This window comes from Ahaetulla prasina, chromosome 5, assembly GCF_028640845.1.
Source record: "Ahaetulla prasina isolate Xishuangbanna chromosome 5, ASM2864084v1, whole genome shotgun sequence".
Classification (NCBI taxonomy): domain Eukaryota; kingdom Metazoa; phylum Chordata; class Lepidosauria; order Squamata; family Colubridae; genus Ahaetulla; species Ahaetulla prasina.
Window position 1 is genome coordinate 5,780,885 of NC_080543.1, and position 19,178 is coordinate 5,800,062.

At 44.2% G+C, this 19,178-nt stretch overlaps 1 protein-coding gene across 1 annotated transcript in view; it reads right to left on the reverse strand.

The window, feature by feature from the left end:
• Window positions 1-13,530, reverse strand: part of INTS4 (integrator complex subunit 4) — a 50,112-nt gene extending 36,582 nt beyond the window's left edge. The window contains exons 1-8 of the mRNA XM_058186543.1: window positions 13,397-13,530; window positions 11,196-11,393; window positions 10,106-10,223; window positions 8,291-8,397; window positions 4,909-5,097; window positions 4,719-4,769; window positions 1,710-1,798; window positions 282-402 (exon numbers count right to left, since the gene is read on the reverse strand). Of these exons, the coding sequence (XP_058042526.1) occupies window positions 282-402; window positions 1,710-1,798; window positions 4,719-4,769; window positions 4,909-5,097; window positions 8,291-8,397; window positions 10,106-10,223; window positions 11,196-11,393; window positions 13,397-13,453 (930 nt within the window). The 5' untranslated portion in view covers window positions 13,454-13,530. The remainder of the gene's footprint in view (window positions 1-281; window positions 403-1,709; window positions 1,799-4,718; window positions 4,770-4,908; window positions 5,098-8,290; window positions 8,398-10,105; window positions 10,224-11,195; window positions 11,394-13,396) is intronic.
• Window positions 13,531-19,178: the final 5,648 nt, after the last annotated feature.

The window sequence follows — 19,178 nt, forward strand, 5'->3', positions numbered from 1 at the left end:
TCTGGTCAGATCAGGATGTTGCTGTCTGCCAAACTCCCGTTTTGCCCCCATATAAATGAAAGAGACTCAACAATGGAATTTCCCCCCCCCCCCACTTCCTCCCTGGCTTCCCTTTTGAGCTTCAGGGTGAGGCTTCCAGAAGCTCAGCACAAAGGCAGATCGACCATAAAGGGAGAGAACAATTAAACATCTTGGATTTCATGGACCAGCTGGCAGATTAGTGACGATCACCATGGCAACAGAGAAAGGAAGAGGAGGAGGAGGAGGAGAACCCATCTTACCAGCAGCTTAGCAGCCTGGACTCTAACAACCCAGGACCCGTCACTGACCATGTGACAGATCTTCCCAAAAGCATCGTCGACCAGCCGGATTTCTTCATTGGAAGATGGGATGGGGACAATGCTAGAGAGGGAAAGAGAAAGAGAAAGAGGAAGGAAGGATGGAGAGAGAGGGAGGGAGGGAGGGGGAAGAGAGGAAGGGAGGATAAGAGGGAGGGGAAGGGAGTGGGAGGGAGAGAGAAAGGGAGGGAGGGAGGGAGAAAGAAAGAGAAAGGGAGGGAGAGAGAGGGAGGGTAAAAGGGAGGGAGAGGGAGTGGGAGGGAGAGAGAAAGGGAGAAAGAGAGAGAGAGAGAGGAGAGGAGGGAGAGAGGGAGGGAAGGGAGAAAGGGAGGAGGGTAAGAGGGAGGGAGGGAGTGGGGTGAGAAAGGAAGGGAGAAAGAAAGAAAGAGCAAGAGGGAGGAAGAAAGGGAGGGAGAGGGAGGGAAAGAGGGAGGGAGAGGGAGAGAGGGGAGAGGGAGGGAAATAGAAAGGGAGAAAAAGAGGGAGGGAGAGAGAAAGGAAGGGAGAAAGAAAGAGCGAGAGGGACGGAGACAGAAACAGAGAGAGAAATGATATTACAACAATTCCTTTAGCAACAGTTCAAAGTTACAACAGCCCAGAAAAAAGTGACTTATGACTCTTTTTCACACTTACGACCCTTGCAGCATCCCCATGGTCACCCGTGAGCAAAATTCAGATGTTTGGCAACGGGTTCATATTTATGACCGTTGTTGTGTCCCCGGTCACAATGTTGGCCACTAGTTTATACCATTTTTTCTGCCTGAGCAGGGGGTTGGACTAGAAGACCTCCAAGGTCCCTTCCAACTCTGCTGTTGTTGTTGTTATTGTTGTTATGATTATAAAAGTTATTGCATGACATTCTTGATTCAATTATCTTTCCATTGATATAGAATTTTATGGCACTACTCCCAAAAAAAAAGCGGTGTTATTAGCTAGTTTTAGAAAATACACTTTTCCCAAAAGTCTCCCACCAATTTTGGCCACCAGTATATATACACGGTGGCTCAGAGGCTAGGGGACGTTGAGCTTGTCAATTGAAAGGTTGGCAGCTCAGTGGTTCGAATCTCTAGCGCTGCCGTGTAACAGGGTGAGTTCCCGTTCCTTGTCCCAGCTTCTGCCAATCTAGCAGTTCGAAAGCAGGTAAAAAATGCAAGTAGAAAAAATAGGGACCACCTTTGGTGGGAAGGGAACAGCGTTCCGTGCGCCTTTGGCGTTGAGTCATGCCAGCCACATGACCACGGAGACGTCTTCGGACAGCGCTGGCTCTTCGGCTTTGAAACGGAGATGAGCACCGCCCCCCTAGAGTTGGGAACGACTAGCACATATGTGCGAGGGGAACCTTTACCTTTACCTTATATACTTTGCACCTACCTTTCTGTGTAAAGCTGGCTAAGGACCCAGGTGAGTTGCACCGCGACGCTCCGGACCTGTTCGTAATCATCCATTAAGAGTTTGCAAGCCTGCAATGGAAGATTCCCAGGATATTATTAGCGGCCAACCATTTCACCATTTACAGGTAGTCCTTGACTTACAACAGTTCGCTTGGGGACCGTTCGAAGTTACGACGTCACTGAAAATAGGGACTTAGGGCCATTTCTTTTATGTACACTGAGAGCGTATGCACCAAGACAAATTCCTTCTGTGTCCAATCACACTTGGCCAATAAAATTCTATTCTATTCTATTCTATTTTCACACTTATGACCGTTGCAGCGTCCCCAACACTCGCGGGATTGACAGTCAACTCATATTTACGACGGAGGCAATGTCCCAGGGGTCACGTGATCCCCTTTTGCGACCTTCCGACGGAGCAAGGTCGATGGGGAAGCTAGATTCACTTAACAATCGTGTTACAAGTTGTCCTCGACTTACAACGCCATCTTCTATTAGATATTGATTTTAGAGCGTTCTCCACAATGAAATACAGCCCATGCCGGGAAAATTCCAATTTTTAAAATAGCGATTCAGCCCCTCCTCCCTCCCCTGCTCAAAATCTGACAACCTCAAAATGCCAGTTTAAAAAAAAGAGGGGGAAAAAACAACCCTGGGTGTTTGGAGTTTTTTAAAAGCGTGTGAAGAAAAGAGTCTGAATCCAAAGGGAAAGAGGAACAGCTGACAGAGAGAGAGTGGATCCGTTGGCTGTGGAAGAAACTGGGGAAGGGCAAAGTCAGGCTGGGCAGAGCAGGGGAGAGGTAGAACAAGGGAGAGGGGGTTCAGACGAAGACCAAGGCCCACCCCCTCCTCATCCAAGGCAGCGCAGGGAGGAGCAGAGAAGAGAGCAACGTGAGTGGGTCGCGTGGCTTACGAGGGAGGAAAGAGACCAGATTCTCTTTACAAGGCACAGCTGCTGATGGAGTTTAAAAGGAGAGGCAAATGGGAGGGGCAGTTGTCGGGAACAAACGCTGAGTTTATCTGGTGTTTCTTTGAATACTGGCATCCTCCCAACACGTTTGATTTACAGTTGTGCTACTTTACTTGTGGAATTCCTTATTTTGCTTGCCCTGCAGAATTAATTCCCTGGTCTTGCCTTGTTGGATTTTTAGTTGGAAGTTTTCGGCTTACAATATTTGGGGCTGAAGTATCGCCAGCCAGATTGTTACAGGTGGGTGGAAGAGCTCTCTCTCCAGGCCGGCAAGTTGAAAGGGACATTGGGGATACAGTTGGTGATAATAAAGGGACTCGTATCGGTTCTCTCGGGCTGTGTTGCCTTTGTGTCACGCCCCGGGTCATCACAAGACCTGACACATGCAAAGGAAAGGCCATGGAGGAAATTCGGACCAAGGATGCAGGACTGCTCCCTATACAAGCCTTTCTTTTGTTCGTGTAAATACAGGCTCCTTGGCTACAACCAAGTGTGAAAGGATTCAATTGATGGCCAGAGAGGGCAGGCAGGCAGGCTGGTACAAGCAGAGGAGCCCTGAGCTTGAATTCATGTTAGAACCGACTTCAGCAAGATATGTTCGACTTTGCCTGACTCAGAGAATGCCAGAAAGCAAGTCTTTTATATAGGCCATGGGGTGTGGCTCCATGACTCAGCACTTATCCAGGCCTGCCCCTCCCTTCCTTCTGTCGCCGCCGCCTATCAATTCTCCTGAAGCGAGGGTCACTCCAGTCGGCAGCTGTTGGTAATTGACCTTCCTCAGGCTCACATGCTGTGGGGGAGGGGGAGGGGTCTAGTTGCTCCGTTTGCCCGGGCATGGAGCCAGAGCTGGGGGCTGGAGGTACTTCTTCCTCCTCAGCCTGTCTGGGCATGGAGCCAGGGCTGGAGCCGGGAGGCATGCTAGGACATTCCTCAGTGTTCGGAAGCAGATAAGAAGGCCCCGGCTGCGGTGAAAGCGGGCGAGACACAACAAGTTCGGCAGTTCAGATTTCACCAGGCTCAAGGTCGACTCAGCCTTCCATCCTTCCGAGGTGGGTAAAATGGGGACCCAGATTGTTGGGGGCAAGAGGCTGACTCTGTAAACTGCTTAGAGAGGGCTGGAAAGCTCTGTGAAGTAGTATATAACTCTTAAGTGCTATTGCTATGTTTAAGTGGCGTATCTATCCAAATGCTGCAACTTTTGAGCCTTTTTTCTTTTATTTATTTGATTTGTATCCTTCCTTTATTCTTTTTATGAATAACTCAAGGCGGGGAACACTCCTTCCTCCTTGTATTTTCTCAACAACAATAATCCTGTTAGATGGATTGAACTGAGAGAGGGACTGGTCTGAAGTCACCCAACTGTTTTTGGGATTTTAAATGTATTTTTAAATTTGGGCCAAATTTAAATAAGTTTTTTAACTAGTGTTTTTATTTTACTGTGTGTATTGATTGTCATTTTTATTTTGGCTGTTCACCGCCCTGAGTCCTTCGGGAGAAGGGCGGTATACAAATTAAATTATTATTATTATTATTATTATTATTATTATTATTATTATTATTATTATTATTATTATTATTATTATTATTATTATTATTAACTGGTGTTCATGCCTAAGGCGGGACTAGAACTCACCGTCTCCTGATGATTGGCCCAGTCGGCTTTCATGTCTAAGGCGGGACCAGAACTCACCGTCTCCTGGTGATTGGCCCAAACTCACCCAGCTGGATTACATGCCTAAGGCAGGACTAGAACTCACCGTCTCCTGGTGATTGGCCCAAATCTCCCAGTTGGCTTTCATGCCTAAGGCGGGACTAGAACTCACCGTCTCCTGGTGATTGGCCCAAACTCACCCAGCTGCCTTTCATGCCTAAGGCAGAACTAGAACTCGCCGTCTCCTGCTTTCTAATCTGGTGCCTTAAGAACTACACCGAAATCAAAGCAGATTCCCTTAATACTTCTCTTGCATTCATCGAATATTAAGAGCCCCTTGCTAAAGTGATATAGGACATCATCATTACCTGGTTATAAATGGCTTGCTGCAACTTTAATCCCCTTTCGTGGAGCTGCAACTATAGGAGGGGGAAAAAATACACCAGACTGTTGTTATAGCAATTCAAAGAACTTAGGCTAACATGAAAATGTGACAGGATTTGGGCTGTATTTCCATCTCATTAATTCGAAATCTTCATTCTTCTCATGGAGACCTACCATGGCTTTGATAGCTGCAGTCCTGACTCGTGGATCCTGGTCGCTGAAGTGATCCCCGATGATCTTCTGCACGTCTTTGGGAGACTGGCGTTCCACCTCCTTCGTGGTGCCACCTTTCTCCACTGTCCCCAGGCAGCCAATCAGGAGCAGGCATTTGTTCCTTACACCGTGCGAGGAATCCGTCAGATGCTGCGGAGCAAAAGAGAAGAATAGATTCCCCCCCACCATGGTTTTTCTGCTGTCTCGATGTCAGGAGGGACCACGAATGCCCTTATAAATTACTACTACTATTATTATGTTGTTGTTTTTTGGTTTGTTTTTTTATTTGCATTTATATCCCGCCCTTCTCCAAAGACTCAGGGCAGCTTACACTGTGTTAAGCAATAGTCTTCATCCATTTGTATATTATATACAAAGTCAACTTATTGCCCACAAGAATCTGGGTCCTCATTTTACCTACCTTATAAAGGATGGAAGGCTGAGTCAACCTTGGGCCTGGTGGGACTTGAACTTGCAGTAATTGCAAGCAGCTGTGTTAATAACAGACTGTCTTAGTCTGTTGAGCCACCAGAGGCCCAACAGACCTTTGTTCTTTCTGCGCCAACTCAGTAAGCTCAAACTACCCAAGGAGCTGCTGATTCAGTTCTACAGAGGAATTACTGAGTCTGTCATTTGCACCTCTATAACTGTCTGGTTCGGTTCTGCAACCCAACAAGAAAGACACAGACTTCAGAGGATAATTAGAACTGCAGAAAAAATAATTGCTACCAACCTGCCTTCCATTGAGGACCTGTATACTGCACGAATCAAGAAGAGGGCCGTGAAAATATTCACATCCTGGACATAAACTGTTTCAACTCCTACCCTCAAAACGACGCTATAGAGCATTGCACACCAGAACAACTGGACACAAGAACAGGTTTTTCCCGAAGGCCATCACTCTCCTTAAACAAATAATTCCCTCAACACTGTCAAACCATTTACTAAAACTGCACTACTATTAATCTTCTCATCGTTCCCATCACTCATCTCCTCCCACTTATGACTGTATGACTGTAACTTTGTTGCTGGCAATCCTTATGATTTATATTGATATATTGACCATCATTTGTGTTGTAAATGTTGTACCTTGATGAAGGTATCTTTTCTTTTATGTACACTGAGAGCATATGCACTAAGACAAATTCCTTGTGTGTCCAATCACACTTGGCCAATAAAAAATTCTATTCTATTCTATTCTATTCTATTCTATTCTATTCTATTCTATTCTATTCTATTCTATTCTATTCTATTCTATTCTATTCTATTCTATTATTATTAAGCATGGTGACACAGTGGTTAGAATGCATATTCTGACCTAGACTTCTTTAGAAATTAAACAGAACAAACATAGTCCTGGCAAACCTCTTTAATTCATATGGCTGTAAATTACTTTCATTTGCAGTCTGCAAGGCTTGATAAACAGTCTTTCAGAGGAAGGTTATCAACACCCACCTATCTCACGTGGAACGCCGCCAGAGAGCTAATTTCAGGACTCAGGGCAAGGCCAAACTTGGCACAGAGTCACAAACAGAATTTTCACATCTTGAATTGGCCAGATGATCTAATTGCTTCCTGCAAAAGCTCACGTCCCGTTCGCTTCTCTTTTATGTCTTGTGGGAGGGGCCAATCATCTCCAAGCCTTGCTCCCAAGTCGACCCTGTTTCCTTAATTGTTCCTGTCTCCTGGCAGCTCTGTGCATGCGCACACTTGGAACAGGTTCATGCTGTTCTTCTGCCTCGCTGATGTCAAGACTCCGGAGACTCCGGAGGCAGCAAAGAACTACTAGATGGCCTTGGCTCCCTCTCTGCCTCCGACTCAGAGCCATCGTCCGAGTCTTCCCCAGACTCCACGATTGGCCCACGTTCCTCCCCAACCTCCTCAGTGTCCGAATCTGATGCCAGCTCTGCTGGCGGGTCACCACAACACTGCAATTCTGCAGGCTGCCTGCAATTTGGCAGTTCGAATCTCACCAGGCTCAAGGCTGCCTCAGCCTTGCTTCCTTCTGAAGTCGGTAAAAGGAGGACCCGGATTGTTGGGGGTGATAAGCCAACTCTGTAAACCGCTTACAGAGAGCTGTAAAAGAACTGTGAAGCGGTATATAAGTCTAAGTGCTATGTCTGTCTGTCTGTCTGTCTGTCTGTCTGTCTGTCTGTCTGTCTGTCTGTCTATCTATCTATCTAGAATAGAATAGAATAGAATTTTTTATTGGCCAAGTGTGATTGGACACACAAGGAATTTGTCTTTGTGCATATGCTCTCAGTGTACATAAAAGAAAAGATACGTTCGTCAAGATACAACATTTACAACACAATTGATGATCAATATATCAATATAAATCATAAGGATTGCCAGTAACAAGTTATAGTCATACAGTCATAAGTGGAAAGAGATTGGTGATGGGAACGATGAAACGATTAATAGTAGTGCAGATTCAGTAAATAGTCTGACAGTGTTGAGGGAATTATTTGTTTAGCAGAGTGATGGCCTTCGGGAAAAAACTGTTCTTGTGTCCAGTTGTTCTGGTGTGCAGTGCTCTATAGCGTCGTTTTGAGGGTAGGAGTTGAAACAGTTTATGTCCAGGATGTGAGGGATCTGCAAATATTTTCACGGCCCTCTTCTTGATTCGTGCAGTAAACAGGTCCTCAATGGAAGGCAAGTTGGTAGCAATTATTTTTTCTGCAGTTCTAATTATCCTCTGAAGTCTGTGTCTTTCTTGTTGGGTTGCAGAACCGAACCAGACAGTTCTAGAGGTGCAAATGACAGACTCAATAATTCCTCTGTAGAATTGGATCAGCAGCTCCTTGGGCAGTTTGAGCTTACTGAGTTGGCGCAGAAAGATCTATCTATCTATCTAACCAAGAGCCGTGGTGGCACAGTGGTTAGAATGCAGTTTTGCAAGCTAACTCTGCCGACTGCCACCAGTTTGATCCTGACCGGCTCAAGGTTGACTCAGACTTCCATCCTTCCGAGGTGGGTAAAGCGAGACCCCAGATTGTTGGTGGCAATATGCTGACTCTGCAAACCGCTTAGAGAGGGCTGGAAACCACTGTGAAGCGGCATGTAAGCCTAAGTGCTATTGCTATTATCTTTGAATTTTCCATTGTGTCGGGAAGAAATGTAGAAAGACATAGATCTGCATTAGGGCTGTTCAACCTTGGCAGCGTTAAGCCTTGTGGACTTCAACTCCCAGAATTCCCCAGCCAGCATCGTCAACTAAGGAATTCTGGGAGTTGAGATCCACGTGTCTTAGAAAGTTGCCGAAATTGAATGTTCCTGATCTATGCAACTAAATAACTTAAAAGAACCCGAGTTCTTTCACTGCCTGACCGTTTTTAATTACCTTGCAAGCCACGTCGACGAGATGCCCTCGCACTGACGGGTTCTCTTGAAGTTTCTTCCCAATCACCAGCAAGGTATCCAAAAGCTGAGCCAGCACTTGGTGGGATTCTGGAAAACAAACCGAAAGCCCCACTTCTATTCACAAAGAGATACAAGGCAACAACCACGTTGAAGAGCATCCGGAAGCTCCCGTTGGTGCAAAATGCAGCGGCCTGCATGGTTTTGTGCAGATCCCTGGTGTGCCCATGTATCACCTCTCCTGTGGGAGCTGTTGTGGTCCGTCAGCAGCCTACGGAGCTGGCAACGGAGTCGGACAGCGATGAGGCTGAGGTGGGGCCAGGGCCATCGGGAAGTGAGGTGCGAACTGCAGAGACTGATAGTAGTGAGGCAGAGGAACAGGAGGAGCCTGTTCCTAATTCACGGATGAGAAGAGCTGCCAGAAGGCAAGAGCAGCTAAAGCAAAGAGGACAACTCGGGAGTAGGGCCAAGAGATGATTGGCCCCTCCCATAAGGCTTAAAAGACCAGCAACGGCATTTGAGCTTTGCTGGAAAACAACGTTGGTAGCTGCGTCTTCTGCTTCGTCTTCTTCTTTGTCTACGTCTTTATTTTTGTGACTTCTGAACATTTGCCAAGAAAGGCTGTTAGCAGTTTGGCTAATTAGACCAAGGTTTGCGAGAGAACTGAGGAATTTGTATTGGGAGGCATTTGCTTTAATTTGAGTTGAACGACGCTGGGAATGAAGTAATTCTCAGCTGTTCGAATAAAGTTTGTTTGTTTTTTCAGGGACTGAGTTTCCTACTACCTATTTGGGCCTGGGTCACAACAGGAGCTGCATTGTTTGCCGATTTGCTTCCGGATACAATTCAAGGTACTGGTTGTCACTTTCAAAGCCCTTCATGGCTTGGGACCAGGTGATCTGAGGGACCTTCTCTGGCAGGTCACATCTACCTGACCCACCAGAGCGGAGAGGCAGGGAATGCTGCAGATCCCATCCCCGAGGGAGATACACCTGGTGGGACCCAGAAGAAAGGCCTTCTCCGTGGTGGCTCCCTCTCTCTGAAACATCATTCTCCCAGAGATTAGAATGGCCCCCACTCTCTTCTGGAAGGTGCTGAAGACCTGGTTCTGCCCTTCCTGTTGCCAATGCGGACGTTCTGTCTCCCCTTTGCCTCCGTCCGAGTGATGGCTTAATTAGCCGGCACTCTGGCAGCAAAATAGCGAGCGTCTGCAAAGTGTCTCTGTTATCTCCCTCGACGCCTATGAGTCACCCAGGAACAAACTTCAGCTCTTAGTTAATCAGTTGATTTTCCTGCTACGAGGAGGCACAGCAGCTCTTGCTGCCTTTATATCCTGTGGGGTGTGGCTCCATGACTCAGCACTTCCTAGGCCTGCCCCACCCCTGCTTCTGTTGTTCTAGCCTCTCCTGCCTATGAAACCTAGGGTCCAACCAAGCTTGATTGCCATCAGCTGGATCTGGAGGCGTGGCCTGGGGGGGGAAAGAGTCATGGGACAGAGGCCTCGTTATCTCTTCCACCTGGCCTGTCTCTGGCTTCTGGAGCTGAGCCAGGGAAGCCGGTGCTCCCGAGGTAAGTCCTGATGGCCCTTCCCCCTCACTTTCCAAGTCACTTTCTGGCAGGAGGCCCGGCTCGAGGGGGGGGGGCACAGACACAACAGCGGAGTTTTATTCAGCAGATATATTCTGTGTGCCCAGAGAAATTATCAGCTTCCACCTAGAATCGAACGCACAGCCTCCTGATTGTGAGGCGAGAGCTCCACAATTCCGTACGTTCCTTAAGCTGGGAGGAGACCACTTACTTTCAGTTTGAAGAGTGTTAATGACATCATCCAGAATGCAGTCAGGAGAAAAGCCAGAAGTTTTTGACAACAAGCCCAGCAAGGAAGCAATTTTCAACCTCACGGAGGGATCGGTTTCCTGTGGATAAGAGAAGGGGGTCAAAACGTCTTTGTCTGCAACCGTCCTAGCTGGTTTCCAGCAAGCAAAGTCAACGGAGAGCTGCATGATTCGCTTAGCAATATGCCATTTCAGTAGTGAAATGCTCCCGGTTTGGACTGGATCGCCCAATCCGGTAGCGATGGCAGTGGGTGGTTCGGAGAACCGGTAGCAAAAATCCCTGCCCCCACCATGCGCAGCTGAGCCGCGCGATCATCAGAGGTTTTTTGTTTGTTTTTTTTACTTTTAAAAGCATTTTTTCTTCGGCCAAAAAAATGCTTTTAAAATTTAAAAAAAAAAAGCCTCTAATGATCATGCGGCTCAGCTGGGACCGTCAGAGCCTTTTTAAAAGCATTTTTTTCGGCTGAAGAGGTTGTTAAAAAATGCTTTTAAAAGCCTCTGATGATCAGGCAACTCAGCTGGGATCGCCAGAGGAGCCTTTTAAAAGCATTTTTTCTACAACCTCTTCGGCCGAAGAGGTTGTAGAAAAAAAATGCTTTTAAAGGGTTCTGACAATCCCAGCTGAGCCGCGCGATCATCAGAGGTTTTTTTTTTAACTTTTAAAAGCATTTTTTCAGCCGGAAAAAAAAATGCTTTAAAAAGTAAAAAAAGAAAAAGAAAAAACAACCTCTGACAATCACATGGCTCAGCTGGGCATGGGCGGGGAGGCAGGGATTTTTGTTACCGGTTCTCTGCACCATCTGCCGCCATTGCTACCGAATCAGGCGATCCGGTCCGAACCGGGAGCCTTTCACCCCTGCTGCCCAGGCTCCCCCTCCCCCTCCCCCCTCCTCCTCCTCTGACTCTGCTGCTAGCTCCGCTGGCAGCCAACCGGCCACAACAGGAGGGGCAGGTGGAATCTGCCATCCATCCAGTTTCCCATTGTGGTCGTAAGCCAAGAACTACCTATAAATCTCGAACGTAGTTTCTGTCCCCCCGAGAGAACTGCCCTACCTTGTAATAATGTTCCAGCAAGATTCGCACAACGCCTTCCACACTTTCAGCCTCCACTGGTTTCCTGGCAAACTGAAGCAGGTATTGCAATGCATCGGCTGGTGAGGTGGCCTTGCAAAGATCGACGTGAAGGGCAGCAGATTTGCTGGGTTTGGTTAGCCGGAGTTTTTTAGCCGAAACTTCTTCATGCTGTTGTTGCTGAAACATTAACACGGAGTTTATGGTCAAATTTTTGTTTTGTTTATAATGGATTATATATATCTTTCTTTTATTATTATTATTATATTACCACAACAACTATTAGTATTATTAGAGTAATGCAGATAGGAATAGAATAGAATAGAATAGAATAGAATAGAATAGAATAGAATAGGAGGAATGGAGTAGAGTAGAGTAGAGTAGAGTAGAGTAGAGTAGAGTAGAGTGGAGTGGAGTGGAGTGGAGTGGAGTGGAGTGGAGTGGAGTGGAGTGGAGTGGAGTGGAGTGGAGTGGAGTGGAGTGGAGTGGAGTAGAGTAGAGTAGAGTAGAATGGAGTAGAATAGAATAGAATAGAATTTTTTATTGGCCAAGTGTGATTGGACACACAAGGAATTTGTCTTGGTGCATATGCTCTCAGTGCACATAAAAGACAAGATACCTTCATCAAGGTACAACATTTACAACACAAATGATGGTCAATATATCAACACAAATGATGGTCAATATATCAATATAAATCATAAGGATTATCAGCAACAAAGTTAGTCATACAGTCATAAGGGGGAAGAGATTCGTGATGGGAACGATGAGAAGATTAATAGTAGTGCAGATTTAGTCAATAGTCTGACAGTGTTGAGGGAATTATCTGTTTAGCAGAGTGATGGCATTTGGGGGAAAAAACTGTTCTTGTGTCTAGTTGTTCTGGTGTACAGTGCTCTATAGCGTCGTTTTGAGGGTAGGAGTTGAAACAGTTTATGTCCTGGATGTGAGGGATCTGCAAATATTTTCACGGCCCTCTTCTTGATTCGTGCAGTATACAGGTCCTCAATGGAAGGCAGGTTGGTAGCAATTATTTTTTCTGCAGTTCTAATTATCCTCTGAAGTCTATGTCTTATGCTTATATATCGTATAGTTATTTCATACTTATGCTTACATATAGTGTTGTGACAAAATAAATAAATATATAAATAAATAAAAACGTTTTAGCCTCCAGTCCCCTAATCCTCTTTGTTGCTCTTCTCTGCACTCTTTCTAGAGTCTCCACATCTTTTTTACATCGTGGAGACCAAAACTGAATGCAATATTCCAAGTGTGGCCTTACCAAGGCATGATAAAGTGGTATTAACATTTCACGTGATCTTGATTCTATCCTTCTGTTTATGCAGCCCAGAACTGTGTTGGCTTTTTTAGCAGCTGCTGCACACTGCTGGCTCATATCTAAATGGTTGTCCACTAGGACTCCAAGATCCCTCTCACAATTACTACTATTGAGCAAGGTACCACATATCCGGTACTGGTGCATTTTGTTTTTTTGGCCTAAAAGTAGAACCTTACTTTTTTCACTGTTGAATTTCATTTTGTTAGATATGAAAACATATAAAATACATTATATCCAATTAATATAGTTATTGCATGCTGATGCTTATATATATATATATATATATATATATATATATATATATATATATATATATGTAGGTCTTTGGTTGTTCGAGTTTTCTCCCGTGTAAAATTGGAAGTGTCTTGGCAACGTTTCGACGAAGTCTCATTCGTCATCTTCAGGTTTCAGCTTCGTGCTTCTGGGAGCAATGTGTGATCGCATATATATATATGCTTCTATATTATATAGTTACTTTCATGCTTATGCTTATATATACACTGTTGGGACAAAATAAGTAAATAAATAAAAAATAAATAAAAATAAAAAAGCGGGTATTCTTTTTCCCCAGCATCCCCACGTCGCGTCCACACGGTCGTACCAACTCGGGTCAAGCGTAACGTGAGAACCCGCCCGTTTCCTTGGTACGTGCAGCGCCTGAATCAGGCAACGTGCCGCCATATGTTGAGAAAAACCCGTGTTCCGCGTGTCGTGTGAAGCCAGCCAAAGAAGCAGGCATTGCATTCCGGCCCGGCCCGGCAACTCTCCCGCCCGGCAGGCTTGTTTCCGTGAACTCCCTCCGTCCCCGGTCCCTCCTTCTCTCCCCGAGAGCCTCGCCGGTTACCTGGACCACCACTTTGCTGAACTCCTCGTAGACCCGCTTCTTCAGGTGAGCCGCCATTCTCCAGGCCCAACTTCGCTTTCTGTGTCCTTAAGAGCCCCTTCGGCCGCCGTAGCCGCTCTCTCTCCCTCTCTCTTTTTTCTCTCGCTCATCCGCGCTGAAGAGGCTGGGCGCTTCTCGTCTCCCGACTTTCATTCAGCCGTGACTTCAGGTTGTCAAGGGCAGACTTCAGAGACGTCCATTTGCGGGGTCGGAGTGGCGGAAGTCATTGGAAGTACCGCAGATATGATTTGTTGAGAGGATGGGCGGGGCTTTCGCTGGAGCGGATCGATTGGTCTGTCTGTCTATCTATTCAGTCTATCTATCTATCTATATCTATTAATATGAATAATAATGAATTAATGAATTAATGGACTTGAGATCCTTGCTGAAAATCCACTCCCAAGACAGCTAGTAAAGATGTGCATTTGAGATGGATTTATTTGTTTATTTATTTATTTCATTTCTTTATTTTGTCAATCACATATAAGATAACAGGTAAAGGTATAAACATAATTTTCTTCAACAACAATACACAAGCACACAGTAGATTCAAACTTAAAGTGAACCGCTCCAATCTTGATTGTAGAAAATATGACTTCCGTAACAGAGTTGTTAATGCCTATGAAGGGAACATATATACTAAAATACTAGAATTAGTAGGAAACTTGCTAATGATATTTGATGTCTTGGTCTCTTGTTTGTATAACTGCACATGGTAAATATCTGTTTCCCATAACACTGACATATATATATTGTGCCCTTTTGTGGTTAGAACATAAATATACCATCATGGATGGTTATTGAGGTCACACTGACTAAATTCCTGAATTGTTACTGATACCTCATCCCACCAATGACAGTCTCTGGAAATTGTCAGAGTCCATCATTTGATCTCTCCCCACCCCACTCTGGCTGAGAACGTGTATGTCATCCTCCAGGAAATCAAGTGGTAATTAAGAAGACAAATGGAAAAGATAATACCACAGAAAGAAGTCAGATTACATTCACTGACCCTTACTATTGTGTGACCCGATGTAAATCCAGGAGTTAGTTTACATTCACTGATTTATACTATGGGAACATGCAAACCAGATTCCAGAATACGCAGATGCCAGAGTTGAGGATTTATGACTTTTTGGGTATAAGAGGACATTGCTTTCTGTCATAAGTTCGTAGTTCTTCCTTGCATGTATCTTGAGTATGTTCGGAACAGCTAACCATTTAAGCTTGATCAAGATTAAATGCTATTTTATTCAAGCCTCTGTTTAAGTCTCTTGATTGGCAGGTATGAGCTTAGACATATTAATAAGATGGACTTTACACCTGGAATGCACTACCTGACTCTGTGGTCTCTTCCCAAAATCCCAAAATCTTCAATCAAAGACTGTCTACTATTGACCTCACCCCATTCCTAAGAGGTCTGTAAGGGGCGTGCATAAGAGCACCAGCGTGCCTACCGTTCCTGTCCTAATGTTCCCTTTCATTGTATTCATTTTGTGTGGTTATTTCATCCTTATTTATTTATTTATTTATTTTATTTGTTACAACAATATATGTAGGTATCATACAAAAGATTATATAGTATATAAACACATATATGAGTAAATATAAGGAGGTATAAGCATATATATAGGAAGAAGAAAATAAAAAACAATAGGACAGGAACGGTAGGCACGTTTGTGCGCTTATGCACGCCCCTTATGGTCCTCTTAGGAATGGGGTGAGGTCAATAGTACACAGTTTAAGCTTATAGTTTTGGGGGTTTGGGGAAGAAACCACAGAGTCAGGTAGTGCATTCCAGGCATTGGCCACTCTGTTACTGAAGTCATATTTTCTGCAATCGAGTTTGGAGCGGTTTACCTTGAGTTTGTAGATACTATTTGCTCGTGTATTGTTGTGGTTGAAGCTGAAGTAGTCATTGACAGGTAAGACATTGTGGTAGATAATTTTGTGCACTACGCTTAGGTCAGACTGAAGTCGGCGTAGTTCTAAGTTGTCTAAGCCCAACATTTAGAGTCTGGTGGCATAAGGTATTTTATTGCGAGCAGAGGAGTGGAGGACTCTTCTTGTGAAATATCTCTGGACTCTCTTGATTGTATTTATGTCTGATATGCAGTGCGGGTTCCAGACCGATGAGCTGTATTCAAGGATTGGTCTAGCAAAGGTTTTGTACGCTCTAGTTAGTAGTACAATATTACAGTGAAGAATTTACCCTATAACTTTATAATTTAAATTATATATAATTATATAATTTACCCTATAATTCAGGATTTTTAACCTTGCCAAGTTTAACATAGGAATAGTATAGAGTAGAGTAGAATAGAGTAGAGAAGAAACATAAGAATAGAGTAGAATAAAAACAGAATAGAATAGAATAGAATAGAATAGAATAGAATAGAATAGAATAGAATAGAATAGAATAGAATAGAATAGAATTCTTTATTGGCCAAGTGTGATTGGACACACAAGGAATTTGTCTTCTGTGCAGAAGCTCTCAGTGTACATAAGGAGAATAAAATACATTCATCAAGAATAAAACGATGCAACACTTAGTGGTAGTCAAGGTTACTAATAAGCTATCAAACCGTACTTGGAAACAAATAAAAACAATATAAATTGAGAGATATAAGCAACATGGTTATGTGGATAGAGATAGATACTAGTAAGGAAGAGAATAATAATAGTAATACAGTCTTAGTAAATTATTTGACAGTGTTGAGGGAATTATTTGTTTAGCAGAGTGATGGCATTCGGGGGAAAACTGTCCTTGTGTCTAGTTGTTCTGGTGTGCAGTGCTCTATAGCTTGTGGACTTTAAGAATCTTAGAATTCTGGGCATTGAAGTCCAGACAACTTAAAGCTGCCAAGATTTACAAACATTATTATGGAGACTCCAGGTAGTTCAGAATGCAGCTGCGTGGGTGATAGAGGGAGCCCCTCGTGGCTCCCATGTAACACCTCTCCTGCGCAGACTGCACTGGCTACCTGTGGTTTTCCGGGTGCGCTTCAAGGTTTTGGTAATGATCTTCAAAGCGCTCCATGGCATAGGGCCGGGTTACTTACGGGACTGTCTGCTGCCACCGAATGCCTCCCACCGACCCGTGCGCTCTCACAGGGAGGGACTCCTCAGGGTGCCGTCGGCCAGGCAGTGCCGACTGGCGATGCCCAGGGGAAGGGCCTTTTCTGTGGGGGGCTCCCACCCTCTGGAACAAGCTTCCCCCAGGACTTCGTCAACTTCCTGACCTTCGGACTTTCCGCCGCGAGCTTAAGACACATTTATTTATCTGCGCAGGACTGGACTAGGGTTTTAAATTTTTAAATGTCTAAATTTTAGATTTGGTTTTAAATTGGGTTTTATTATTTATATGTCTATTTTAAATATTTGGCCTTTATAATAAGTTTTTTAGATGAATGTTTTACTTTGTATATTTATGTGTTTTTTATATGGCTATACACCGCCCTGAGTCCCTAGGGAAATAGGGCGGTATAAAAGTACGAATAAATAAATAAATAAAATAAATAAAATTATTATACAGGTAATCCTCAACTTACAACCACAACTGAGCCCAAAAGTTCCATTGCTAAGTGAAACATTTGTTCATTGAGTTATGCCTCATTTTATAACCTTTCACCACAGTTGTTAAGTGAATCATGCCATTATTAAGCAAATCAGACTTGTCCTATTGACTTTCCTTGTCAGAAGATCACAAAAGGTGGTCATATAGTGCAGGGGTCTCCAACCTTAGTCCCTTTAAGACTTGTGGACTTCAACTCCCAGAGTCCCTCAGCCAGCTTTGCTCCCAAAGCTGGCTGAGGGACTCTGGGAGTTGAAGTCCACAAGTCTTAAAGGGACCAAGGTTGGAGACTCCTGATATAGTGCAACGTCTGCGACCGTCATATAAAAACATTCCAGTTGCCAAGCGTCTGAAATTTGATAAATCATAAATCACATTTTTTCCCAGTTCCGTTATTAACTTTGAACGGTCACTAAACAAATGTTTGTAAATCGAGGACTACCTTTAAAAGAATGCTGCTGTCTTGGTCTGTATGTAGTTTAACTCGCGACAACAATCGTATCCTTGTTCTTTAGGGATGTTTGAACAAATCACATGCATACAATTTATTTCCTGGTACTGTATTTGCTGGCGTCACGATTGTTTTGCACCGGAGCAGGTCAGGAATTATTTTTTTTACACTGAGTTGGCTTTTGGTTTTCTTGAATTAGCTTCAAGCCGCCCAGGTTGAGAAATGCTGGGTTTAAGGTTCTACAGAGGAATTATTGAGTCTGTCATTTGCACCTCTATAACTGTCTGGTTCGGTTCTGCAACCCAACAAGAAAAACACAGACTTCAGAGGATAATTAGAACTGCAGAAAAAATAATTGCTACCAACCTGCCTTCCATGGAGGACCTGTATACTGCACGAATCAAGAAGAGGGCCGTGAAAATATTTACAGACCCTTCGTATCCTGGACATAAACTGTTTCAACTCCTACCCTCAAAACGACGCTATAGAGCACTGCACACCAGAACAACAAGACACAAGAACAGTTTTTTCCCGAAGGCCATCACTCTGCTAAACAAATAATTCCATCAACACTGTCAGACTATTTACTGAATCTGCACTACTATTAATCGTTTCATAGTTCCCATCACCAATCTCTTTCCACTTATGACTGTATGACTATAACTTGTTGCTGGCAATCCTTATGATTTATATTGATATATTGACCATCAATTGTGTTGTAAATGTTGTACCTTGATGAAGGTATCTTTTCTTTTATGTACACTGAGAGCATATGCACCAAGACAAATTCCTTGTGTGTCCAATCACACTTGGCCAATAAAAAAATTCAATTCTATTCTATTCTATTCTATTCTATTCTATTCTATTCTATTCTAAAAGCCAGGGTCCTAAAGGTGCTTTTTCAAGAGGCAACAGGACTTTCTGGTTTTTTTTCTTTGAAGACGTTTCACTTCTCATCCAAGAAGCTTCTTCAGCTCTGACTGGATGGTGGGGAATGGATGGATTGATTCTCCTTGCAGACAGCTGGTCGTTTGCATCCTTTTTAGAGATTCACTGGGGCCACTTGGAAGCTGGTCTGTGTCCTCAGGGGCCGGGATAGCTCAGGCAATAGAGAAGCCTGTTATTAACACACAAAGCCTGCAATTACTGCAGGTTCAAGTCCCACCAGGCCCAAGGTTGACTCAGCCTTCCACCCTTTATAAGGTAGGTAAAATGAGGACCCAGATTGTTGGGGGGGCAATAAGTTGACTTTGTAAAATATACAAATAGAATGAGACTATTGCCTTATACATTGTAAGCCGCCCTGAGTCTTCGGAGAAGGGCGGGGTATAAATGTAAACAAAAAAAAAAAATAGGTGTGGAGCCTTCTTGGAGCTGCTGAAAGGACTGCGTTGTAGGTTGGAGATACAACATCATCTATCTCCAGTCCAATTTCAGCAGTTCCAAGAAGGCTCCACACCCATTTGTGCCACTCAGGTGACCCTGAAGGCAGAGACAAACCTCCAAGTGGCCTCCAGAACTCTCCAAATGACCAGCTGTCTGCAAGGAGGATCAATCCTTCCATTCCCCACCATCCAGTCAGAGCCGAAGAAGCTTCTTGGATGAGAAGTGAAACGTCTTCAAAGAAAAAAACAAGAAAGTTCCAGTTGCCTCTTGAAAAAAAAGCACCTTTAGGACAACCATGACCTGGATGACGGAGACCCTCCATAGACAAAAGT